The sequence below is a fragment of the Hypanus sabinus genome, chromosome 11 (assembly GCF_030144855.1).
Source record: "Hypanus sabinus isolate sHypSab1 chromosome 11, sHypSab1.hap1, whole genome shotgun sequence".
Classification (NCBI taxonomy): Eukaryota; Metazoa; Chordata; class Chondrichthyes; order Myliobatiformes; family Dasyatidae; genus Hypanus; species Hypanus sabinus.
The window spans coordinates 21,508,957-21,536,785 of NC_082716.1; the positions used below are offsets into that span (position 1 = coordinate 21,508,957).

A 27,829-nucleotide genomic window follows, 5' to 3' on the forward strand; every position below is an offset into this window, starting at 1 on the left:
TCCAGTTCTAACATCACTCACTATTTATTGTTTTCCTTTTATTGCTTAGGACATGTTGTAAGTTTTAATTTTACGTATCGATGTTTACATTTGCTCCCAGACTGTTATTGTATTGCTTGACTTTTTATATGCCTGCTGCCTTTTATGCATTAGTAGTTGATAATGGCTAGTGCACTTAAATTCGTGAGCTGGAATGTAAAGGGATTGAATCACCCTGTTAAAAGGAGGAAGGTATTCTCACATGTTAAACAACTCAAAGCTGACATTGCTTTCCTTCAAGAAACTCACATTCGTTGTTTTGATAACTCCTGGCTTCTGTCAAAGTGGGCGGGTCAGCATTTTCATTCATCCTTTGCCGCTAAAGTTGTGGGGGGGGGGTGTCCCCATCCTTATTATTAACTCAAATATTCCTTTTGAACTCCATAATAAAATATCTGATACAAATGGCCGTTTTATTGTTTCTGGTAAACTATATAACACTAAAGTTGTATTAGCAAACCTTAATGCCCCCAACTTTGATGATGTTAACTTTTTTGAACGTTTTTTTTCCTCACTACCAGACTTAAACTCATACTCTCTTATTCTGGGTGGTGACTTCAACTGTTGGTTAGATCCTAATTTGGATCGATCGTCCTCTGTTACCAGATCACCTACTAAATCTGCCTTAGCTATCCAATCGTTTCTCTCTAATTTTGGTATCTCTGATATATGGCGTTTCCTTCATCCTACTGAGAGAGATTATTCTTTTTTTCCACACGTTCACCATGCCTTCTCTAGAATTGACTATTTCTTACTCGATAACCAACTTATTCCATTTGTCTGCTCTTGTGACTATCAGAGTATACTGATTTCTGACCATGCCCCAATTACTCTCTCTTTAAACTTTCCTGGTCTCCCTCAGAGGAATAAATACTGGCGGTTTGATTCGGCTTTATTATCGGATGATGATTTTCTAAAATTTATTAAGGATCAGATAACCTTTTATTTTAACACTAATACATCACCTGAAGTGTCATCCCAGATTGTCTGGGATGCCATGAAAGCATATCTGAGGGGTCAAATAATCTCTTACACAGCAAATCTCAACAGAAGGTCCTGTGCAGATCGATTAGACCTCATTAACCAGATTAAAGAATTGGATCAACTGTATGCTCAAACTAAGAACCCTGAACTATACAAGAAGCGTGTAGAACTCCAAACTAAATTTAATCTTCTGTCTACTCAACCTGTCGAATGCCAACTTCTCGAAAGGAAGAGTAACTTTTACATTCATTGTGATAAGTCTGGTAAATTTCTAGCCAATCAGCTGAGGCGTTCCAAAGCCAAACAACATGTTACAAAGATCCGGAAGGAGAACGGAGACGTTACATCGGATCACTTAGAAATTAATGATGCATTTAAAAATTTTTATTCTCGGCTTTAAAGGTCTGGGGACCTATTATCGAGTACTTTCATAACCTTCCTCTTGACTAGGGTTTTTTTTTTTCGGTCCCTTGCTTTCAGCTCCCTTTTTTTTGGTAGTAGGCATTATTATCCTCTGTTGCCAAGTGTATTCACAGTCTGGGAGTTTGATTGTCCTGATTTATATTCTCTATATTGTATTGTGGTTGGTCTGGAGTTGTTTTTTTGTGTTGTGGGGCTTGGGGAGGACACTAAGTTTACTTATCTTCAATTTAGGTGCTTTTTTAAAATTCTCTTTCTTTGTATCATATTGTCATTGTATGCTTAATTTTGCACTGTATTAATGTTCCTCATTTTGATCTGGGGTTTTTAAATTTGTAGTTATGTAGAAAATGTATTAAAAAACTAATAAAAAAAAGAAAAATGTGTGATGTAGTTTTGTTTTTGGACTGATTCTGAAAAATTTAAAATATTCATTGCAACCAGCACATCCCATTCCCCCTAGATGCTTGATTATAATCAAATAATGTCATATTTTCTAATTTTATATTTTGGAAAACACAAGATTCTAAGATTCAAGATGGTGCCAGCAAAAAACATAACCAACTGTGAAGTCCTTCATAGTTCGCAAAACTACTATTTTTCCTTCTTTCAAATATAATTCTACTAGTAAGCAGTGTGCAAATGGAACCTGTGATTTACATTTTGATGGTGCGTTTTTGGCCAGTTGAGGGATCTAGCACTTTGCTGTCTCCAAGGGAGTTTGGTGAGGTTTGGAGCAGTGTGTGTTTGGAGACAGGCCCATGATCAACTTCATTGCTCCTCTCCGATTGAGGCGTCAAGGGCGCAAGCCCATGATCGACTCCATTGTTCTTCTCCAATTGAGGCGTCGAGGGCGCAGCCCCGTAATCAACTCCATTGCTGTTTTCTGATTGAGGTGTCGAGCAAGGCTAAAGTTGACAGTGATGAGAACGGAGGATGGGTGGGTATTTGGTGCCATCTGCCTGTGTTTGAGCAGTCCTCCTCTCATCTCACTAACTTTTGTCAGAGAACCTTGCAGGAGTCTTGCAATCCACATTGCAAAGGTTGATTGGCAAGGCTGTGGACTCGTTTTCTGGAATATTGAGGTTCATGTGGAATGTGTTCCTGGATTCTGGTTAATTGACATTAGGAAAGAAACTGTGATGAGTAGACTGGTAGGACTGAAGGCTAATAAATCCCCGGGTCCAGATGCTCTGCATCCGAGGGTTCTAAAAGAGGTGGCTCAGGAAATTGCGGATGCATTGGTAATCATTTTCCAATGTTCCTTAGATTCAGGATCAGTTCCTGAAGATTGGAGAGTGGCTAATGTTGTCCCACTTTTCAAGAAGGGAGGGAAGGAGAAAACGGAGAACTAGCCTAACGTCAGTCGTGGGGAAGATGCTTGAGTCCATTATTAAGGACGAAATAGTGGCACATCTAGATGGCAGAAATAGGATTAGGCCGAGCCAGCATGGATTTACCAAGGGCAAATCATGCTTGACTAATCTGTTGGAGTTTTTTGAGGGTGTAACAAGGATGTTAGATGAGGGTAAGCCAGTAGATGTTGTGTACCTAGATTTTCAGAAGGCATTCGATAAGGTGCCACATAGGAGATTGGGGAGTAAAATCAGAGCTCATGGCATTGGGGGCAGGGTTTCAGCATGGATAGAAAACTGGTTGGCAGATAGAAAGCAAAGGGTAGCAGTGAATGGGTGTTTCTCAGACTGGCTGGAGGTGACTAGTGGGGTACCACAGGGCTCTGTATTGGGACCACAACTCTTTACGATTTATGTCAATGATTTAGATGAGGGCATTGAAAACTATATCAGCAAGTTTGCTGACGATACTAAACTGGGTGGCAGTGTGACATGCGAAGAGGACGTTAGGAGAATACAGGGAGAATTGGATAGGCTGAGTGAGTGGGCAGATACTTGGCAGATGTCATTCAATGTGAATAAATGTGAAGTTATCCACTTTGGAAGCAGGAACAAGAGGGCAGAGTATTGTCTGAACGGTTTAGAGTTAGGTAAGGGAGAAATGCAAAGAGACCTAGGAGTCCTAGTTCACCAGTCAATGAAGGTGAATGAGCAAGTGCAACAGGCAGTGAAGAGGGCAAATGGAATGCTGGCCTTTGTTACAAGGGGAATTGAGTACAAGAGCAAGGATGTCCTTTTGCATTTGTACAGGGCCCTGGTGAGACCACACCTGGAATATTGTGTACAGTTTTGGTCTCCAGGTTTAAGGAAGGACATTCTGGCAATTGAGGAAGTGCAGCGTAGATTCACTAGGTTGATTCCTGGGATGGCAGGGCTGTCTTACGCAGAGAGATTGGAGAGATTGGGCTTGTACACGCTGGAATTGAGGAGATTGAGAGGGGATCTGATTGAAACGTTTAAGATAATTAAAGGATTTGATAGGATTGAGGCAGGAAATATGTTCCAGATGTTGGGAGAGTCCAGTACCAGAGGGCATGGTTTGAGAATAAGAGGTCAGTTATTTAAAACAGAGTTGAGGAAGAGCTTCTTCTCCCAGAGAGTTGTGGAGGTGTGGAATGCACTGCCTCGGAAGACGGTGGAGGCCAATTCTCTGGATGCTTTCAAGAAGGAGCTAGATAGATATCTGATGGATAGGGGAATCAAGGGATATGGGGACAAGGCGGGGACTGGGTATTGATAGTGAATGATCAGCCATGATCTCAGAATGGCGGTGCAGACTCGAGGGGCCGAATGGTCTACTTCTGCACCCATTGTCTATTGTCTACTTTTTCTTTTGTTGTTTTTGAGTGGTTTGATCAGGGTGATCAATGCGGACTGAGGCACTTTGTCAAAGAAATACCCTGCAGCCTGCAGTGGGCTAGTGACGCGGCGCTGAACCTAACTAAGCTGAATACTACTGGAATTGTGGTTTGATATTCTGTGTTGTTCACTCACTTTTTGCAAATTTGCGCAATTTGTTTTTTTTTAGCTTGTTGTGTATTTGTCGTTTTCTTTAACAGGTTCCATGGTGCTTTATTTCGTAACTGACTGTAGGAGGACGAATATCAGAGTTGTATTCTGTATATATTAATAAATGTACTTTGAATCTTTTGAAGTGCTGATCTAATAATTCCTTCCATTAGGTTTCAGCTGTTTATATGTGAAAGCTTGAATTGGAAGAACAGTTATCAAATGGTCTTTTCTTTTCCTTTCAGAGCAAAAAGAAATTTGAGAGAGAATGCAAGGAGACTGAAAAGGCACAGATAGGTTATGAGAAGCTAGACTCTGACCACAATGCAACAAAAGCAGATGTTGAGAAGGTTGGTCTTTTTCAGAATCAGATTTAATATCACTGGCATATGTCATGGAAATTTGTTGTTTTTTTTAAATAACTGTAGATTTCTTTTGGCATTCAGATGTTGTGTATTAGTGAATTAGTAATAAGCTGCAAAAAGTGTTCTGTGAAAACATTTCTTTGTCAAAGTGAGTATTTTTTTCATAATTCAGCTTGCAAGCTAGTAGAGTCTTTATTTGTAATCAAGTTACCCCAGAAACCCACATACATAAAAATTGAGACTCTTATTAAGTGAAAGATGCCGTACACGTATTTAATGTCTGTTGTCTCTGCTATGCAACAATATGAGGCAGCAGCCACACGTAAAAGAAAGACCCTCCTCTACACACAAGGGAACTCAACTTTCTGGTGTATTAAGGTCCTAGACTCCACCCCCTTGTTGACTCTTCACCCAAAGCTTGACAACTGAAACTCTATGCTAAGGAAAATAGGCAGTTTCTTTCAATGCAAAAATACTTCAGGAAGCACAAGCAGCTAATGATGAGTAGAAATTAAAATCAGAATTGAAAATACATCATAATGAGCTTTTAGAACTGTTTTTGGAAGTATGTCACTTATTAAATGCCCCCATTTTATGCTATTGGTGCAAAGCTCTAGTCAATGAGTATCTCCAACAAGAAAGAGTCTAACTGTAACTTGACATGCAAGGTTTGTTGAGGAAGTGAGGAGGCATGGGATCCAATGGGACATCGCTTTGTGGATCCAGAACTGGCTTGCCCACAGAAGGCAAAGAGTGGTTGTAGATGGGTCATATTCTGCATGGAGACCGGTGACCAGTTGCGTGCCTCAGGGATCTGTTCTGGGACCTTTACTCATCGTGATTTTTATAAGTGACCTGGATGAGAATGTTGAGGGATGGGTTAGTAAGTTTGCTGATGACACAAAGATTGGAGGTGTTGTGAATAGTGTGGAGGGCTGTCAGAGGTTACAGCGGGACATTAATAGGATGCAAAACTGGGCTGAGAAGTGGCAGATGGAGTTCAACCCAGATAAGTGTGAAGTGGTTCAGTTTGGTAGGTCAAATATGATGGCAGAATATAGTATTAATGGTAAGACTCTTGGAAGTGTGGAGGATCAGAGGGATCTTGGGGTCCGAGTACATAGGGTGCTCAAAGCAGCTGTGCAGGTTGACTCTGTGGTTAAGAAGGCTTATGGTGTATTGGCCTTCATCAATCACGGAATTGAATTTAGGAGCGGAGAGGTAATGTTGCAGCTATATAGGAGTACTCTGCTCAGTTCTGGTTGCCTCACTACAGGAAGGATGTGGAAACCATAGAAAGGGTGCAGAGAAGACTTACAAGGATGTTGCCTGGATTGAGAAGCATGCCTTATGAAAACAGTTTGAGTGAACTCGGCCTTTTCTCCTTGGAGCAACGGAGGATGAGAGGTGACCTGATAGAGGTGTACAAGATGAGAGGCATTGATCTTGTGGATAGTCAGAGGCTTTTTCCCAGGGCTGAAATGGCTGCTACAAGAGGGCACAGGTTTACGTTGCTTGGGAGTAGGTACAGAGGAGATGTCGGGGGTAAGTTTTTTTTCATGCAGAGAGTGGTGAGTGCATGGAATGGGCTGCCGGCAACGGACTTTGGATAGGTACATGAAGCTTAGAAAAATAGACGGCTATGGGTAGCCCTAGTAATTTCTAAGGTAGGGACATGTTCAGTGCACTTTGTGGGCCAAAGTGCCTGTATTGTGCTGTAGGTTTTCTATGATTCTATGTATCACCATCCTAAATATTTATTCTCCATGTCTTCAGTGTGTACTGGTTCACCTAATCTACATTGCTGCACTTCCCAAACGTGCGGCCTCTCCTATCAAGCAAGGGATGCTTCAGGCAGATAGGAGCACCACAACCTGCATGTTCCCCTCCAAGCCCTACACCCTCCTGACTTGGAAGTAAATTGCTGTTCCTTTATCATTGTTAAGTTTATATCCTGTAACAAATTACTCGGAAAATTGCTGTAGTACTTTCACCAGAACGACTGCAATGGATCAAAGTAGCTGTTTAATACTATCTTTTGAGAGAACTTAGGAGATGGATAATATGTATAAAGAATGGCCTAATACATTGACAGCGCTGAGGTTTTGTATTCAAGCTTCCATCATTAGGTTCTTGAACTTGCCAGCAGCACTTCTGTATTTTATTAATTTGGGTTGACACCAGACAGGTGAATTTGGGTTGGTGAAATCTTTTCTGTGGCTCAGTGGAGAATTGTTCTCCAAATGTATTTCTATTTTATGTGTGACGTGGTGATAACAGGAAGGTTTTAAAACATCTCCAGCTCTAAATAACAAAAAGGTAGTTGATAATTTCATTTTTTGTATTCCCAGGCTAAGCAACAATTAAACCTACGGACCCATATGGCTGATGAGAGTAAAAATGAATATGCTGCTCAGCTGCAGAACTTTAACAGTGAACAACAGAAACATTTCCAATTCATCATGCCTCAGATTTTTAAGGTGTGCTGTGCATGTATTTGCTTTCCTGGGTCATCTTTACAAAATACATCTGTTTGTCTTTAGTATTGTGTTGTGAATATACTTAGTAGCACAGTGTCTAAATCTGTAAAATTTAGCTCAAAGTAGTTTTTTATGAAACCTTCAAACAACACAAAGTTAAATTAGTTTAAAAAAAAGTATGAGTATGCCTGTCCATCAGAGCTGGCAAGTGACAGATCTTCCCTAATGACAAAACATTCCCAACAGCAAATGTTTTTGTTTAATTTTTTGCTTTACAAAAGTGGGAACAAATTTGGAGGCCATCTTTCAAACACATCCATAAAAACTAGTGTTTCTGATTGAGTTAATAGAAAGGGGTCTGTGAAATAAACAAGCTTTCTGAAATGGGGGATTAAAGACTTTTCTTCAGCACCTGTATCTTCCACCTAGCCATCAGTAATCACTTGTAAGCCTCAGCTTGAATGTTTTAGTATGATATACTTTTGATGTGCTGCATCCTTACTAGCAAGAGAATGAGTAACATCTGAATTTTCTTACCATCCACATCAAATGATATCCCAACAAAAGTTATGGGTTTACCATTCCTTCCTCTATACCAAATTATACCTTCCAAACTGTTTCATTAACTGGAGAGACCTGTATTTATATCAACTTATCAGAGCCTTCAATTTGCATTCCAAAATGTGACCATTCAACTTGCTGTTGAGAATGCCAGATAAACACTGGTATAACCTTAAAATCAATCTTAGGCCTCCAATTATCCATCAGCAATTTATCTCCTTTCCCTACCTTCTTCCTTTCTAGTACTTCGCTTTCCACAACCTTTAATTACTTCCCGCACAGTCTATGTTTAAAGGCATCATTCTTTATGCACATCACATATGAAGTGTAGTTTAATGTATAAAATTAAGTTTATAGTGTTTCCTAAATGAAAATTTGTTTTTGCAGAACTTACAAGACATGGATGAGCGAAGAATTGTAAAGTTGAGCGAGTGTTACAGAGGATTTGCAGAAGCTGAACGTAGGGTTATTCCAATTATCAATAAGTGTTTGGAAGGAATGATCAGTGCTGCAAAGTCTGTGGATGAGCGGAAAGTATGTGTTTTGGAGAATTATAAAGAAAGCATGTAAAATAATTACCTTGATCAATTAATTGCTTAACAAGTTTACTACTGAGAACCTGAACTACTTGGGTCTACTCTCAAGCTAGCACATATTATAAAGGATTTGGGGATGGATTGAGGGTGAAGGGGCTGGACTGACTAAAGAGGCTGGGCTGAAGTAAAGCTGGGGTTAAAAAAGCATATAAAAAGAAAAAAGGCTGATGAATTGGAGAATGAAATTTGGGAATTATGTAATAAGCTACTTTTAAAATCTGAAACCTGCCAAAAAGTGCAGTTATTTAATAACTCCTTCTGTTCCCACTCCCCAACACATTTTTGAACTTGCATATTATGAAAGATCTGTTCATGCATAGACAATAGACAATAGGTGCAGAAGTAGACCATTCGGCCCCTCAAGTCTGCACCGCCATTCTGAGATCATGGCTGATCATTCACTATCAATACCCAGTCCCTGCCTTGTCCCCATATCCCTTGATTCCCCTATCCATCAGATATCTATCTAGCTCATTCCCCTATCCATCAGATATCTATCTAGCTCATTCCCCTATCCATCAGATATCTATCTAGCATAGAGGTTTATAGATCTGACAATTTTATCTACCTGGCCTTTTGCTATAGAAATGTTTCACATTTCAGTTCAACAGTAAATTTTAAAAAAAACAGACAGTGAATACATTGGAAAGGATAAAGCCAATATAATTTATTTTTTTTTTAAATGGGTTTATTTACAGGTCAGAAAGTTGGTTGGAGAAGTAGCTCTGTTCTGTCTTGTAAAAATTGAAAAAAAAGTCAATTGTAACAAATTTTTAAAACTATGTTTTGTTATTTTGACATGTTTCAAAAATGAGTTTAACAATGTTTAATAAGGTTGTACTGCTTAAAGGTTGGCACAACATCATGAACTGATGGGCCCATTCTGTGCCGTACTGTTCAATGCTCTAAATTCTTAACATGTGTTTCTGTATGAGACAATTACTTAAAGCATATGCAACAAGCCAATAGCTTCAAATTTCATTGAAAAGTAAAACAGTTGCTGGAAATGGGAAGCAAAACACTAAATATTGGAAATGTTCATCAGGTGATATCTGTAGATATAAAAGCAAAATTGATAGTTCAGGCCAAAGATGTTTCAACAAAAATAGTCACAAGTTGCCAAGGAGATTTGGGGAGGGGGAGGGGTGGAGATGCAGGAATAGTGAGGACAAGAGGAATATCTTTGAATTTTTGAGGCTAATTTTGCTTTAGGGAGAAGTTACTAATTCGCAATTAAATTACACATGACAAAGGTGTAAACACAGGAGATTCTGCAGACGCAGAGTAACACAAACAAGATGCTGGAAGGGCTCAGCAGGTCAGGCAGCGTCTATGGCAAGAAATGATCAGTCGACGTTTCAGGCCGAGACACTGCATCAGGAATCGTGTGCGTAAGTGTGCTCCACAAAGCAAAGATTCAAAGAATTAAAGTACATTTATTATCAAAGTATGTATGCAGTATACAACCCTGAGGTTTGTCTTCCCACAGACACCCAATCTACATTTGGTTTCTCCAGTGTTAAGGGAGCCATGTTATAAAATCAAATGGAGTACACCAGATGGGTAGGAATGCAAGGACCTTATTTATCTCTTTCCCAATTCTGATGAATGGTCCTTGTCCTGAACTGTTAATTCTGTTTCTTGTAACACAGATATTCCTGCTGATGTTGTGTTTCATTTTAGCTTCCAGTTTTGATCTGTAACTCAGATCAGAGTTAAGAGAATCTCAATGCCTGGGGCTTTTTACCCCTATCTGTGGTTATCATTTGTGGACAAGATCAGAATTGGGTTTGGTTGTGATGTTTCACTTGATCAAAATGTATCTGCATACTGCCATACTAATTGTGGCATGGTCACTTGTATAATACCTTTTGCAATTGTCTCCCATCAGAAAGTGCTGTCTACTGTTTTCTTCATAGGACTCCTTGATAGTAGTGGAATCATTCAAATCTGGTTTTGAACCACCTGGAGATTTTCCATTTGAAGACTTCAGTCAGAATATTTATAGGGCAGTTTCCGATGGCAGTCTCAGTGCACATAAACAAGAGACAAGGGGAGACCAAAAATACACAGCAGCAAAAAGCAAAGGGAAACTATGGCTTTTTGGCAAGAAAAGCAAGGTAAATTTGTGTTTTCTTTAAAACCAGCAGTTTTGTATTAATTACATTGCTATAATCTACTTACAATGTTTACTCCATATCACAGGAGGAACTTATGGAGAAACTTAAGTTAATACACTGACAGGTTTGTAGTTAATTTTCAGGAAAGTAACTAGAATTGCCCTTTAGTGCTATTGTGACTGGCTGGGTACTTGGTAAGAACTGGCTGGTCAGGGTCATTGTGGGTTCTGACCAACCTGGTTGAATTTCTTTTTCAGAATATTACTACCATAGTGAGGATACTTCTATGAAAGTTGTCTATATGCACTTCTAAAAGTTCGCAATGAATACATACTGAATTTTAGAATGTAGGCAGTACTAATAAACCATGTATTTATGGTCCACTTATAGGTGAAGTGCAATAAATGATAACCAGACCAGCCATCTATAGTATTGTATATGAAAAGCAATTAACTGGATGCTAAAAATATGACTAGAAGAAGAACAAAAATGCTGGAATATCATCCTTGTGTAGCAAACTAGTTAACGTTTCAATTCAGTGAATTTTTTGGGATCATGGATGCTGCCTGATAAATATTTCCAGCGTTTTATTTTTTTAATTGTGGTACTTCATTATTTGGTGATGATGCTTTACGAAAGATACATCAACTGTGAAAACAGTACAGCGAAGATTCTTTAGATAATTCCAGCTGCAATGGAAGTTTAAATTATACAAAATGGTTTTGTATTCCCTTGAATGTGTAATCAAATCAAAATGTTTAAAATAACAAAGGTTTGTTGGGATAGATTAAGAAACTAACATCTATGAATGAAGAAATCTTCAAATGAATAGGGGAATAAGTATAATGTTAGTTGTAGGAGTAAGCTATTAGCCAGGTTTAATTATAGCTAAACAGTGTATGAGTAATTTTCTGATGGTAATCATGATGCTTCATGTATTGACAAAGGAAGAAAAACAAAGTATGTTCTCCGATTCAAGGTATAGGTAAGACTATTCCTTTCAAGATGACAGACTAACAGTTAAGTCTGTAGATGGTCAAAGTAACATTCTATCAGTGAAAGCTTTTGAAAAGAAAATTTAATGTGATACAGAAACAACTTATATCCTTAAGAAAGAAGAGCTCTTCTTACCAAAGGATCTAAAGAAATGAGAATCAGCTTAAAATGAATGTAGGGTGGGAAGGAGAAGCATTTTAAAAAACCAACACTGTTCTTCATGGCCAAGAGTGAAATGAGAAAATAACAGGTATTGACAGAATAGGTATTGTTGGCCACCAGTAGCAAGTGGGGAAAGAAATACAAGAAATTCAGGGGAATGAAAACTTTGACAATTATTTTACAAAAAAAGAGGGTGGTCAAGCAAAGTAAGCCTCTGAAGACTAATGATAATATAGTAAATAGGAATAAATTTGGTACCCACTGAATAATTATTCAAGTTTAGCTTCATTGTCATAGGCATGCATATCCTGGTATAAATGCCATGAAAATTAGCATTCTGCAACATTGTAATGTATTGTGCTGTGAAGGAACTGGACAGCCTGTTGATAATTCATGGAAACTGAAATTTGAATTGGAATGTAATTCTGCCATAATTAATGTGAACAAAGTACACTGTGAAGAAAACTGAAGAATAGTCAGTATGCAGTACCAGATGTTTCTGACCTTGGCTGTTTCAAAGAAAGTACAAATAGATTAAAGAATCATCAATCGCCAGGATAATGTGGCTTCTGTCTTGAGATTTAAAAGAACATTTGAAGATGTTTAAACTTAAATACAACATTATAATTTGGGAACTGATCCTTTCAGCCTGGAAAATTGTTCAAGTTATTTCCTCGTTTTTTTAAATTTTTTTTTAAATAAGTTTCTTCCCCAGGTAATTCAAGTTTAATTATCATTTAACCATACATGAATGTAGCCTAATGAAACAGTGTTCCTCAGTGGCCGAGGGGCAGGCTGAACACATTACCAACAGCACATAGCACACTGCAAAAGCACATGACACAACTAACACATATAGTTATGAGTTTAGAAAATCATATAGTCACAAAAAAAAAGCCCAAGCCCAAGTGCCTGAATGGCATGACTGCAGGTTGTCCTGATCCAGCTTGTTCTTCCACTGAGCGAACACTGGAGGGCAGCTCTCCAACCTGGCATAACTCCAGTGCGCCCAGCAGAGGGCCCCTGGATGACTGCAACAGATTGCTGTGTTCAAGGTAACTCCGCAGCCAAGACCAGATCCTTGGTCTAACAGAGGCAACACAGTACCCCTGTTGTTGGTCTCACCAATGAAAAAAGTTGTAGTATTCTGCATTACCAATGTCCAACAGGGTCTTGTGATCCCAATAAAAATGTCCAAGATAATCATTCACTCAGCTTGTTCGATTGCACACCATCTCAGCACAACAGTGTGCAACAAGTCCAGGTGACAACACAACAATTGTACACAGTAAGTCTACCTCCATCGCTATCGAGCATCTCGCTGATGGGATAGTCCTTTAGTACTTGATGTTCTTAGTATCCAGCAGAGACCTGCAATTGTTAAAAAAGACTTACAAGATGATTAGATACACCTTTGATTAGACCCTGAGTGGCTGCTGCATTTGAGGGCGCTGCCATCCTACTGGAACTTAATTTGATCAAACATTCTAGTTAGGCTCCCATTGCCACCACCATTTTCCTGTTACCTCAATCATTGCACTGCACTGCAAACACTTAAAATCACTTTTTAGAATGCTGTTTACATTGTAAATACATACTGGTAATTTATGTATTGTGCATATTTTATTCCATATCTGTACCTCTAACTTTATATATTCCTTTATTCTATGTAATTGTTGAATGTTGCTTTTTGTTACATGTAGCACCAACACATCATGTCAATTTCCTAATACATGTAAATATGTATAGTGAATAAAGCTGATTCTTGATGATAGACCCTTAGCTTAACATTTGTTGTTGGGAAATTACCGGTCTACTGTGCCTTGTAAAAATATTCAGCCCTCAAACCTTTGTTCGCATAAATAAGTACTGCAACTAGGGATTTTGATCAATTTAACTGAGTATTTTTATTTGTGAATCATGTCTTTTTTTCACAGCAGAGCCCAAAAAACATGGAAAATTATAAAGCTTGAAGAACTTAAAAATTCAAAAATTGAAATGTTAGCAGTTCAGAAGCATACACCCTCACCCCCCCCCCCCCCCCACCTTTGCTCAGTACTTAGTTGAACCACCTCTTGCAGCTATTACACCTAGTGGTCTTTTTGGATAAGTCTCTATTAGCTTTGCACAACATGATGGAGCAAGATTTGCCAATTCTTGCTTGCAAAATTGCTTAAGCTGTGCCAGGTTAGTTGGGGAGTGGCATTGGACAGCATTCTTGAGGTCTTGCTAGAGATGTTCGATTGGGTTAAGGTCAAGTCTTTGGGTCACTCAAGGACATCAATTTTCTTCATTTGAAGCTACTCCATGATTGCTCTGGCAGTGTGCAATGGATGGTTGTCTTGCTGAAAGACTAACTTCTCAGCTTAAACTTTCTGGTCGAGTCTATCAGGTTTTATCCAGGATCTCTCTATATTTAGCAGCATTCATCTTCCCATCAATCCTGTCCAGATTTCCAGACCCTGCTGCTGAAAAGTATTCCCATAGTATGATGCTACCTCCACCGTACTTTACAATAGGGATGGCATTACCAAGCTGATGCTCAGTATTACATTTATGTCACGTACCATTTAGTGTTGAGGCCAAAATGTTCTACTTCACACGAGAAAACCTGCAGGTGCTGGAAATCCAAAGCAACACACACAAAATGCTGAAGGAACTTAGCATCTATGAAAAAGAGTAAACAGTTGATATTTCATCATTCGGATGTTCTTGGCCTGTTGATGTTCCACTATAGTCTTATCTGATTGCAAGACCTTCACATCTTTACAGAATCAGGTTTAATATCACCAGCATATGTCGTGACATTTGTTGACTTTGTGGCAGCAGTACAATGTGATACATAATAATAGAAAAAAAACCTGTGAATTGCAGTCAATATAAGCAAACAGTAAATATACTGTAAATATATATAAACAGTTAAATAAGTTGTGCAAAAATATAAGTGTAACGCTTGGGGCCATCTGTTTCTCTAGGGGAAAAGCCATCCACCCACCCAAATCGTGTCTCCCACTTGCGCAGACGCTGTGTAGTGCACACTGGAATAAACTCGCACATACAATATCAGACAGCATACAACGTACGTTTTACGGATTACACTTTATAAATCTTACTAGAACTAGGTAATTAATAGCGATACAATATAAAAAGAAAGAAAAAGGCATCAAAACTTATCAAAGTTCAATCAGTTGGAACACAACAGTTGGAGCTCAATTATCGAAACCTTCTGTCCCCATTCGATCTTCTCCGACCTCCTTGACCCGCCGCCCGGGACCAACCTCGGTGGTTGATCAGAGTGCATCCAGCACATCCTTCCTCTTCGGTTTTCCTCCCGCCACTGACTCCAGGTTCCCACACATACAGATAGAACAACATCACTTCCATTGGTTAGTTCCTCTGTTATCAATAATTATAACACAAACATTTCAACTAAACAGAGCATTACCTCTTCAGATACATACAAAGAAGCCATTTCATTATAATGCTGCAGAGAAGCCATTTTATATATGCAGTTAACAGTTAATATTACAGTAAATAATCTGAGAACCCTACATAAGTTTTAAAAAGTAGTGAGTTAGTGTTCATGGGTTCAACGCTGGAAATTGAATGGTAAAGGGGAAGAAGCTGTTCCTGAATCATTGGGTTGTGTGCCTTCATGCTTCTGTACCTCCTTTCAAATGATAGTAATGTGAACGAGGCATGACCTGGGTGATGGGGGTCCATGATTTATTGAAAGGAGTGAATAAAAGGGTTAATGCATGAGGAGCATTTGAAGGCTTTGGCCCTGTACTTGCAGAAGTTTAGAAGAATGAGGGGCAGGGATCTCAATAAAACATTAAATAATGAAAAGCCTTGATACAGTGGATGTTGAAAGGATGTTTCCTGTATTGGGGTGGGGTGGGGTGGAGGGTGTCTAGGACCAGAGGGCACAGCTTCAAAATAGAGAGACATCCCTTTAGAACAGCCATAAGGATGTTCGGGATGCTTTTCAACCAGAGGGTGGCAAATTTGTGGAATCCATTCCCACATACAGCTCAGGAGACCAAGTCATTGCATGTAATTAAAGCGGAGTTTGATAGGTTCTTGTAAAGGCATCGAAAGTTATGGGGAGAAGCCAGTAGAGTGGGGTTAAGAGCCATCATGGAATGGTAGTGCAGACTCAAATGACTTTCTTCTGCTCCTATGTCTTATGGTCTTAATTGAATAGTGAAACAGGTATTAAGCACTCGTATTCATGGTTTTGCCATGTCCTAAAGTATATTTCAATAAGTTACCCTGTGCTATTTTATATATCAAATATAATAAATAATTGTTACATTTTTGTAGTTTAGTATGCATTTAATTGATGTAGATTACTACTGTTTTTATAAAACTCAATGACAATGTGTCTGCTGGTTTTGTATTTCTCACTCAAGTATCTTCTTTATGAAAGCAGGTAATCATATCGATTTGAACCTCAATTTGTTAATATTTTTGATTGTGATGTTCCAACATGCGTGTGTTGCTTTGACCTGACAGAAAGACTGTAGGGGAATTGCCAATATGTGTTAATGCACAAATTGATTGCTTTTTGAGGACAGGGTATTGCATGTGCTTTGAAACTAATATCTTGTTTAGGTTCAGTCACTTATGTAATTTCTGTGGCCTGATGATAATTTTTATTTCATTAAATGAAGGGCGCAGGTCAAATTTGGAGAATTCGTCTGTTGCATTGTTTTGTTGATACTTTATACACCTTTTGCACTTCAGTGTTCACCTAATAAATAATAAGCTAAGATTAGATTCAATTCACATAATTTATCTTATAGAAATCCATCACCCTCTGATGTACATTAATGTAAGTAACTTCTGAGTGACATGCATAGTTCATTATAATTAATGTGACCATCTAGTACCACGTTACTTGCTGGTGTGTCCCTCTGGGGTTTTTTCAAAGTTTATAGTTTGCTTTTGTTTTATTTTTATGTTAGCTGCCATTCCCTCACCTCTCCCCTGCTTCAACTTGCTCATCCTCGGCTCCTTATGGGCCCCAGTCTCCCAGGTTTTCCAGGGATCCACTGTCATACTGTATGAATGAAATAAAGACAGTGAAACCCAGAATTCCTTCTTTCAAGGATTTGAAAAGGGGGGTAAGTTGGTTTATTTTGAACAAGTTTGAAACTGTTTGGACTGTAGCATGTGAGTGATGTGCAAGTTTACTACAAGGCCTTCTGTAGTTAGTTCAACAGCTTAAAAAAAGTATGGCCTTAATTTTTCTCAGCAGTTCCTCACAATTTCCTCTCCCACATTTAGTTGTTAATTCAGAAGACAAGTTCTTAGATCAATGTTAGGATTATGTGCTTCAAGCCTCAAATTACAGCTGCTTCTTCAAAGATGTGTTCAGTGAAATGTAGATATGTAGTGAAATGTAGATAACTATTCATATTTCACTGTTAGCCAAAAAATGCCCTATTTATTTGATTGAGTTTCATATGTAAAAGTGCATTGAGTGTGAATCCAGTGTGGTTTTATTTGGTGTATCCTTGTATGTTATGAAATGATAATGTTGCATGATTTTGGTTGAACAGCGTTTTGTACCAGAATGGTTCACAGTATACTTGAGAAAAGCACATAAATGGGGAACAAATTAACATACAAAAAAGGCATTTGTAGTCTTTCCATTTGCTATTATCTTGCATCTCTGTAAATAGTAGCAGATATTTTTGCCTCCCTGCTGCACCCCCGTTCTGCCAAAGTTCACAATAGTTAATTGTCTTCCTATGGCCTGTACCCAGTGGATTATCCCCCAGCTTTATAGCAATTTGGAGGGATGTATATGTCTAATCATCCCTCGGTAGGAAATCACATTATTTAAGTTGGGTGATGATAGAATATATTGTTTATATTTAAGTAATATTGTTTCCATTATGTAACAAAAGCAGCCCATACGGCCCATTTGGTTCACTATGGTTACTATTATGTTTTCCTGGTTGATCTTACAACTGTGAAGCATTTTTTTGAGTCAAAATGACCGTTGTCTTTGCTGTTCATTGTGAAAACTATTATCCAACAGCTGCCTTCAATGAAGATATCCTTGCGGGGTCAGTATAATTTCTTTTTGTATGTGAACAAGAGGCTGTGTATTGAAAGCTTGCATGTGGCTTTTTGCTGTGCAGTGCTGAATTTTATAGCATTTAAAGTTGCAGCATCCCTTTTGCACTGATCCAGTGTGGCCAGTGTTTTTAATTTCCCAAATATGAGAAGTATGTGTATCTAGATTTTTTGTCCAACAATATTTCAGTTGAAATGCCCTTATCTTCTTTTGGCATGTCCTAGTTCAATAAATAAAATGATAGTGGATGGTAGTTGCATACCACCTTTTATAAACTTGAAGTTCAACATGCAAAGTGTAGTTACTGTATTGTAGCAATTAATAGTTTGTGCCCAATAACATCCCACAAGCACCAGTATAATACTGTGTGCATCGATTAGTAGTGTTGGCTGAATGCTATGTCCATATTATTATCCTGCATCTTTTGTCTCCCCTGAGAATACAAGTGCAGCTTTGGTTTAACATTTTGACTGAAAAGTGACATTTTCAGTCTTGCACCACTCTGAGAATTGCACTGGAGTGTTGAGGTTTGGAATGGAACTCAAACCCAACTTTTAGTTTGTAAGTGAGAGTATTATCAACTGAGCCAATGCTATTATTTTATTACAGATTTGAAGGAAGACAAAGCTGGAGAATTTTCAATAATTGAGCACAGAGCAAGATATTTGCCCCAGATAGTTAAGCCCGTGTCAAAGTTGAGTTCATTGTCATATGCGCAAGTATATGTAGGCATAGGTGCAGCTGAAAAAAACTTACTTGCAATAGTATTGTAGGTGCATAGCATCAAATATGCAGCATTCAGAAGAGGAACATAAATTATGCAAGGTATTTAACAAGAAAGTACAGAATTGGAATAAAAAGGTTTATTTTCATGCTAAGTGATTAAAGTGATCATTGTGTTCCTGAACTATAGTGCTGTGCCAATTGGTTCAAGACCCAAGTAGTTGAAAGGAAGTAGTTGTTTTTGAATCTAGTGGTGTGGAATTTCAGGCTTCTGAATCTCCTACCCAAAGATAGATGTGAAAAGATGGCATGGCTCAGATGGTGGGGACCTTTGATGCATGTTACCTCCTTTTAAGGCAGTGCCACCTGAAGATGCTACCAATGGTTGCAAAGGATGTACCTCTGATATTTCTGTGGTCCTTCGTATTGGTTTCAAAAATATTCTGGAATGGCCCTGCTGCTATTCTTGCTACGTGTGCCACTGCTCCAGCATTTTCCAATAAATTTAATACACAATTCATTAGGATTTAAAGTTAATGTGAATAATTTTATATCTGGTTGCACACTTATATTTGGCAGTCATGCTATTTAAAAAAAACCTTTTTGTAATTGACTCACTCTTAGTTACACCTTTGAACTCATGAATAACTTTTAATGTGTGGGAAAAATTGTTATTATCATTCTAATTCTTGAAGGCTTTATATCTGTGACAAATGAGTGGAAACTTGTGCTATGATTTCAAAGAGTTGGTTGCATTTAAATCCAGTTTGTCAAAGTTAAAACGATATCAGCTGCTACAGCCTAAAGATGTTTATTAATTTTTGAACATGAAGCCACCTTGCTTTGCAAGAGTATCTGTTTTACTGAGCTACATTTACTCCCACTAAAAGATCTGTGAAGACTGATTTTTGGCTGGAATTGAATGTATTTGTAAAATGGAATGAAACTTAGCCATTATTAGATTTGCTATTGATTCCCTTCATGCATATGGATATTAATTTCTTTGAACTGCTTTATTCTTGCCACTTTTCTGACCCCTCATCTCTTTCTGTAGACTACAGTATTTATGGTTTGATATTTTCAGGTTATCTTCTGATAACTTAAAAAAAATCTTCAGTGTGTCTTCTCGCTGGTCCTGAGAAAGTGCTCCTCTGGTGACCAGCTTGATTCTGTAGATAAAGGTAACCTCTCAATGCTGCTTAAAACCATAAGATAGGGGAGCAGAACTAGGCCATTGAGTCTGCTCCCCAATGTGATATTAATGAGATATTCCACAGAGTACCCAGACTTTGACCCTCCATGATATTTTTGTGACTACCTCACTTGAGTTTTAGGTCATTTATGAGCATCTAGAGCTGGCAGAGTATTTGGTAGTAATGCAGTTGACTTTTGGACTTTAGTTATAGATGAACATTGCCTGGTAGCTGTGTCTTGCATTCAGCATTAACCCAGATGTTGTCCTCATGATGCCTAATTATTCTAAGTATTGTTAGTTATTTTCAGAGAGGGAAGAAAAGTAGCAAGTAAATTTCAGTTTGGACAAAATTGGGGTAATGCATTTAGGGAAGGTTGTACAAAACAATTGCTGGGAAGACTAGTGGAACAGAAAGGTGTTGGAGTGCAGGTCCAGAGATCCTGACAGATGTTAGAAGGGTGATAATGTAGCGGTGTGCCACAATAAGATAGTTAAGAACAGGGACTCCCATCCTTTTTTCTGCCATGGACCCTTACCATCAACTGAGGCATCTGTGGGAACTCCTGGTTAAGAGGGACTGTGGAATAAATTATTAGCAAAGTGATGGAATATAGAAATAAGAATAGTATGAAACAGTTGTTAGGCTCCAGCTGAAGTATTATGTACAGTTCTGGTCACCATATGACAGGAAAGAGGGAATTGAACTGGAATTAGTCCTGAGGAAATTTGAGGATATGCCAGTGTTGGAAAATTTTGGTTATGAGGAATAATAGGATAGACTGTAATCATTTTTTTTTGGGAGAAAGGGATAGGAGAGATTTAGTTGACATTTAAAGGTATGAGAGGTCTGGTTGAAATGGATGTAAGCATCCATTTCTTTTAGCAGAGGGTACATCAGGGGTGTCAAACTCATTTTAGGTCACGGGCCGGATTGGGCAAAATGCAACTTCATGCGGGCCGAATCAGTCTGGCGCGTGCGAACGCAGCTTTCATTGCCTCCGTTTTTTCCAGCCTGTTCTCATGTGTCTCAGTCTCTGCTAAAACTACAAAGTGTTTCACTTCACAAATTCCGTTTCTTATGAAGAAGACTGCTGAGCAAGCATTATTTTTATGATTGATATTAACTTACAATCATAGGCTTCATATCGCTGGGCCATTAATAATTAAAATAATAGATCTGTCTAAAATGATCTCGCGGGCCGGATATAATTGTACGCCGGGCCGGATATGGCCTGCGGGCCTTGAGTTTGACACCTATGGGGTACATTTATCGGGAGGCATAGATATTTAGTCACTGATTATAGAATTAGAGGAGAGGATTATTTTTTCTTATGGTGAAGATTTAGAACACAGTCTGAAAGGGTCATAGTTGCTGAATGAAATCATTAGCACTTTTGTTTAAAAAAAATCTTGGATATGCATGAAGCACTGTAGCCTTTGAGGTACAGGCTAAGAATTGTCATGTGGGATTAAAAAGGATAGCTAACAGAGGTATGATGTCGTGTCTTCTGATCTGCAAAGTATAATGATTTTTCTCTTTTTGATTCTGTGAATTGAAATAAAATTACATATGGCTGTCACTACAGTATAGAGTATCCCAATTTCTGTTCTGTTATTGTAGAAAGGTAGTTACAACAGCAGCTTAAGATATTTTGAAGTTAAGAACTGAATAAGAAACTATTGCTACAAATGAGCTTGAGCTGAGATTAATGTCTTGCCATGTAACTTCAGTCATATTTAGAAAAGATCCAAACAATGGAAGGGAATTCTTCCTGATATCTGTCTGGAAGTTTTTTATGTTTAAGGCTTGTCATTTACAGAAAGGTTGACCCAGGAAGTAATCGATCCTGTCACTCTGTATCATGACCATCAGAACTACACATTTGAGGATGCTCTGATAGGGGAGAGACACTGATTTTTCAGCTCTTGGATACAGAGAGACAGCTCAATAACTTATCCAAGAAGAAGTTATCTGCCCCAAAGGCTATTATTCAATAAATGCTGTTCTGATTCTCATTAAGGGAGGTTAGCTTGTGTTTTTTAAAAAAAATTTTGCAACAGTCTTCAATTTTTGTGAGGAAACTGTCATATTCAAGCCACTTGGGGATGCGACAGCTTAAATGCATTTGATTCTGATTTATGTTGAACTGTAATTGGTGGAAATGGAGAGTGTTTATAATGATTCTTTTCTCTCTTCATATGAACTATGAAGTTTTCATTAAAACTGGTAAGCAGAGCTTTGAACCCAAAGCTTCTCTACGTCTGTTGCTTTTGTGGATGTGTTTATGGTTAAAGTGTCTTTAAAATTGTAAAGCTGCATTGATTTGTTTCTCTATTCTGCTTTTTGACAATATCTGGTAAAGCTTAAGCCTAAGACTTGTGCTCATTTTATTAATTTTAAGTCTGTTGATGAATTTGTACTACTTGAGTTGCCTTGCTTTCCTTTAGAATTTTGATAGCATAATTGTACATTTTGCTGTTCAGTCAATAGCATTTAATAGTGGTAAGTGGGCCAGCTAATCCAGATTTATGGCTGGGTGGCAAGTTTAAAAACTTTCCCTAAAATGTTCCATTCCAATTTTGTTGGTTTATGGAGTATGCATTGAAATCCAAGTCCTTTAAAATGCAGCATTATCTCTTCATTCTGGTCACCCTGCATTTTCCATCAGCAATGTCACATTAAAACTGAACACCTAGCAATAGTGTTGAGCTTTAGTATTTTCTGTTCTCCCTCTCTGTTGCCCCACATTCAGATAACATATTTCCATTTCCTCTAGGATAAATATTTTCTTTATGCAATGTTCTATTTAGCATTTTGGCCACTATCTGAAGAAAACCTCAATGAAAAATTGTAATGAATTTATCTGTATGAACAGTATGCCAGACAAGCTTTTCACTGTACTTCAGTACATGTGACAATAATAAATGAATTCAAATTCCATTGCAAATCACAGCTGCAGGACTCCATGTCATTTTGATTCAGAATCAAGTTGTCACGGATACAAACACCAATAATTGTGGAACAGCTTTGTAACAAAAAATATCCATGATGAATGTTCCAATTTAAAAAAAAATGTACATGGATTTTTTTTTAAATGGAGAAAATGTTCTTCCTGACCTCCTATCTTGCAGATCTTCAACTAAAGCAGTCAGACATGGACTGCATTTTCAGGTTAATGACTCTCTTCCAGTTTTGTGCTACTTTGACAGTTTTGAGTGGCAAAAGATGCATCAATAATCTGTTCTGTCAATAATCAATGTGTGTCTGTGTACATTTGTGAATTATTGGGAACACCAGAAAGTTGTTTCTCTAACTTTTCATAACAGTTCTGCACAACAGTTCAGAGTTCCAGTGCAGTACTGCTGTGATAAAATGTGTCTGTGGATCTAATATGCCTGAGCCTTAACAAAAACAACTACCAATTTCTTTTTAAAAGTTAGCTCTTGCAGGGAGATCTATTTTTTTAATTACCTGCTAATGATCAACTGCAGTATGCAGTAGCATACAGTGCTATTGCTGCTCGGGGCATCTGAGTACAGAATTCAATTCAGACATTATCTATAAGGAGTCTGTACATCCTCCATGTGGAATGCATGAATTTTCTCCAGGTCCTCTGTATCTACTTGTTAGTAGGTTAATCGTTCATTGTAAATTGTCCCGTGATGAGACTAGGATTAAATCGGGTTGCTGGGTGGTGTGGCTCGAAGGACCTATTCCTCACTGTATCTCTAACTAACATTACTCACAAAGGATCATGTATAGAAAGTGAGCAATTGCATTGAAACATTTTAGGGGTGTGTGAGTGCCGTAATAAATGCTGTCTTTTGATTTGGAATGTACTGTATATATTTTAATCGAGATAGTGATTTGTTGTGGCAAGTGATATATTATTAGGCATGCTTAAAGCATATTTTTATTTCATGTAATGCTTGGAAAAGAAATTTGTGGTTCTTTACAATAAATCTTGCAGCTTATGGTAAATTTTCCGGATTTATTGTGCTGCACAAGATAACCTGCTTTAAGCTCATCTGCAACCATGTATGGCTTAAAGCTGATGTTGATGCTTCTGTGATATATGTATACAAGCTGATTTGACTGCAAGGTACAAAGAACGGGATAAACATTGTTTCAATCTTTGTTTCAGAGCACTGCATTAGAAGACTTTAGTCATCTGCCACCAGAACAGAGGCGCAAGAGACTTCAGCAAAAGATTGATGAGCTTAACAAGGAATACCAGAAGGAAATAGACCAAAGGTCTGAACAGGCTAAATTGTACTGGTTGGAGAGGTGGCATTGTGTAGAAAATCTTAAGTTTGTGCCTTCATTTTGAATATATTAAATCTTTGTACACTATGTTAGGACAAAACTAGAAAAAAACCACAGATGGAATATTAACAATAATTATAGTATTAATAAGGTTTTGTTAATTATTTATTTTTGAGCTGTCACAATACCAGTATGTTTAACACTTATACATTTCAGGTAATGGGTGTATTTTTAATTTTAAAAGCAGATCATTGAATGATTATTGGCATTGACTTTGTGATTAAAGTTGCAATTGTCTCATGTACTTCGCTCTCCATAGGATAGGGAGAAATAAAACTGTTTTTGAATGTGATTAAGTAAGGGGATAATTTAATGTTTGACCTTTATCTTTCTAATAATAGACTAAAGAGGTGAATTCATTTTTTTGTTATAATTGAATTGTTTTAAATGGAAATGGTTTAAATGGAGCACAAACCTCCTTGAAGGTTGGTAGGCAGAAGCCCTAGTGTTGCATTTGGCCATATTAGGCACAGTTCTTAGATTCACTACATGATACAGACTGGGTTAGGTGATGCCTCCAGGGCTACAATAATTGGACTTGTTGCCTCCAGGTTAGTGAAATGAGTGTGGGATCTTTTATACCATGTAACATTGAATAACTTACTCAGCAGAGCAGTAGAAACAAAAATAGACTCAATTAACTAATAGACTGGTCCTATTACTTTTGCCAAAGCTCTACATGCTATAGTTTGGGCAGGTAGTCAGTCATGTTCTGTCATATCATTTTAAGGTATTGGTTTTTGCTACACTTTGACCTCCATTGTCTGAAGTACAGTCTTAATCTGTGCAATGTAAATTGCTTGTTTGAAGCTAATTGATTGGATCACCTAAACCTTTGAAACCCTTTTTTGTTTTCAGTATTGGCAAAGGTGAGTTTCATTGCCAGTTGAAAGAGTGATGCTAGCTGGATATTTTGCTCAAAAAGGAAATCTGATGTTAAAAATCACAAAATGCTGGAAATGCAACAGGCTAGTAGTCCCCGTGGGAAGAACAGAATTAAAATTTAAGAAGACCTTGCTGATGAAATAATAATTCTGTTCCTCTCCTAATTGATGTTGCCAGGCCAGAAATGCTGAATATTTCCAGCATCTTCTATTTTAATTTCAGTTTGTTGCAAGCTAATAAGTGTAGGATAATGGCACCGGGAAAGCTACAATTTACCAATTCAATTTAACCCAAGTTATGGCTAATTAAAGTTTAGCATAAATTTGAATTAAGAAAAGCTAGCTTTATTTAAATATGCATCTGATACAGAATATGTTAAACTGACTTTTCTTTGAAAATAATAGCTAGTCAATTAATTTTCTAGATACTGCACACCATATTAAACCTATTTGAAAAATATGTGCCACTAATATCTATATGCATTTACTGAATTATGCTCACATAAATGCTGTGTTGTAATTTAAAAAATAACCGAATTAAGGACTCTTTATTAATTATTTAACATACTGCAATAGGCTTTTAAATATCCAATTTATTTGGGTGCTTCTAATTTAACCTGACAACAGTGATGAGAATTGGAGTGATAATATCAATTTTAAGACATTTTACATGGAATAATTCAATAACATGGAATTAAATTTTATTTTTCTAGAGATGCCTTAAACAAAATGAAAGATGTTTATGAACGAAATCCCCAGATGGGTGATCCTGGTAGTTTGAATCCAAAGATAGCAGAGACCATGAGCAATATTGACAAGCTACGTTATGAGATTCAAAAGAACGAGGTAACTTTGAAAGTGTGTGTTGCACCTTGGACCGCATAGTTTTAGAAACTTAGAAGGGCTTGGAATTAAAGTGGCGCATCTGATTTTTCTTATACATTTGAGTACAATTCATCCTACGTGTGTAGTCTCTTGTAGCTTATAGATGTGACATGTAATGTAGATTGATTCTTAATGCTGAGTTAGCTCCTCATTTTGCTGGCATGTGGGAAATTATAGTTGATTTGGTGTTTCTAAGCAAAGGTTCCTGCTGCTGAATGCTTCCACTAACTTTATTAAAAGTACAGATGTTTTTCATTGGAAAACCTCTTCCTCAAAATATTTTTTCTGAATTGGTTTAATAACTTTTAATATTGTCCTCGAAGAATTACTTTGACGAGCTAATAGAGATCTGTACCTTTAGTTGGAACCATACAAATAAAGGCAAGTTTAAGATAAATGGATGGGAAATCTAACTAATCTTATCTCAGTGGAATTTTTGATAGGCTTTTAGTTCCAGAGGCTATCATATTGTACGGTACAGGGAGCATGCTGGTTCATGGCTTTCTGTATAATTTCTGATATTTAGGTATTAAGGTAATCAAGAAGAGTGACACTGAGGTAAAAGATCATCCATGATTTGATTGCTTACCAGAACAAGCACAAGTGGTAAAATGGCCTCCTATCACTTCTCTGTCTTATGGGTTCCTCTTTCCTGATGTAATTTTGTTGAAAATGTGTATTGACAGTTAAAATATTTCTATCAGTAAGGGGCTGATTTTAAAAAGTAAAGTGTGCAAATTTTTTCAAATATAGTTTTTATTTCTTTGGATAGTGAATTTATGGAATTCTCTGTTTCTGAGAGTGGTAGAAACTAGACATTATATATATTGCAGAGATAAATATTTGAAAGCAAGAAATTGAGAGTTGGAACTGGTTAAAAAAGAGAGGTTGAGGGCTTTACGGGTTGGCCATTGTCTTATGGAATGGCTAGGCAGGCTCAAGGGGCTAAGCGGCCTACTTCTGTTTCTGTGTTCTCTGCTAGAACTTGGGGGAAACATAGTCTTCTGTATAATGCCTGATTACATGGAGGTATTTGGGGATAAATGGTATGTCTTTCACTTGAGTAAGGCACTTCAAGTTCTGGAAGCCTGAAAGTAAAATGGCACTGCCAGAGGTGGTGGAATCTAATACTGTACATTTGCTTCATTTGAAAGATATGTAGGCAAGCATTTGAGTAGATAAAGCATAGAAGGATACAAATCTAATGTGGGCATTAGGTTGGTATCTGAAGGTTAATAGTGTTTGTTGATTCTGCTGGATGCTTGCATAGAGTAGAATGGTGACTGTCACCTTATCAAAACCCTGCTTCTGTTTAAAGTAAAATACTAATGAGTTGAGAAATTAATTGGGACAATTACTCATTGAGTTGAAAAACAATCAGTGACTTTGGGTCTTTTAGTATATTAATACTCGTGCTTTTAGATCTATGTAATTGGCAGTGGAACTTAAATACCTACTGGTAGTAGGGGACTTGACTATTATAGCAGATATTTGAGATTCCACTCTGAAAAGAGTCCTTTGGACTAAAGCATTCATTTATTTAATTTTAATCTATTTATTAAGCTGATTATGCTATAAATGATTACCTCAAATGAGTTAATATTACTTATCTAATGGTAGCTAACACTATGTTAATCTCTTTAAGGCATGGCTTGCTGAGGTTGAAAGAACAAGTGGAAGAGGAGACAGACGATTAAGTGGTAGTATGGCATGCGAACGTCCTACTGAAACTAATCATCATGGAACGCCTGGGAGAGAGAGGTACACGTTCAGCTCCTAATTGTTAAAGGATTGTGATCTAGCTTTGATAAATCTTTCTAAAGCAATCATTAATTATTGACTTATAATTCACATACTGTGGTTATTTTGAAGAAATATTTTCTTGCCCTTCAAACTACTCAACAAAGGTCAACGAGCATTTTAACTCAATTGGAAACAGAAGTATTTCAATAGTATTGTACAGTAAATCCTGAACTGACTCTGGGGTCAAATCTTTCCTTAATATTCTCCAAATCAGCAGAGCCTAGATGATAAGGAGTATTAAAGAAAGAATTGCATTTTATTTTATACAAGTAAC

At 37.6% G+C, this 27,829-nt stretch overlaps 1 protein-coding gene across 2 annotated transcripts in view; it reads left to right on the forward strand.

The window, feature by feature from the left end:
* The window catches only part of fnbp1l (formin binding protein 1-like), a 145,422-nt gene that overhangs the window by 108,663 nt on the left and 8,930 nt on the right, over positions 1 to 27,829 (forward strand). For both annotated transcript variants that reach the window (XM_059983923.1, XM_059983924.1), the window contains exons 6-12: positions 4,613 to 4,717; positions 7,084 to 7,212; positions 8,161 to 8,307; positions 10,289 to 10,489; positions 23,802 to 23,911; positions 25,581 to 25,713; positions 27,398 to 27,513. In XM_059983923.1, the coding sequence (XP_059839906.1) occupies positions 4,613 to 4,717; positions 7,084 to 7,212; positions 8,161 to 8,307; positions 10,289 to 10,489; positions 23,802 to 23,911; positions 25,581 to 25,713; positions 27,398 to 27,513 (941 nt within the window). The remainder of the gene's footprint in view (positions 1 to 4,612; positions 4,718 to 7,083; positions 7,213 to 8,160; positions 8,308 to 10,288; positions 10,490 to 23,801; positions 23,912 to 25,580; positions 25,714 to 27,397; positions 27,514 to 27,829) is intronic.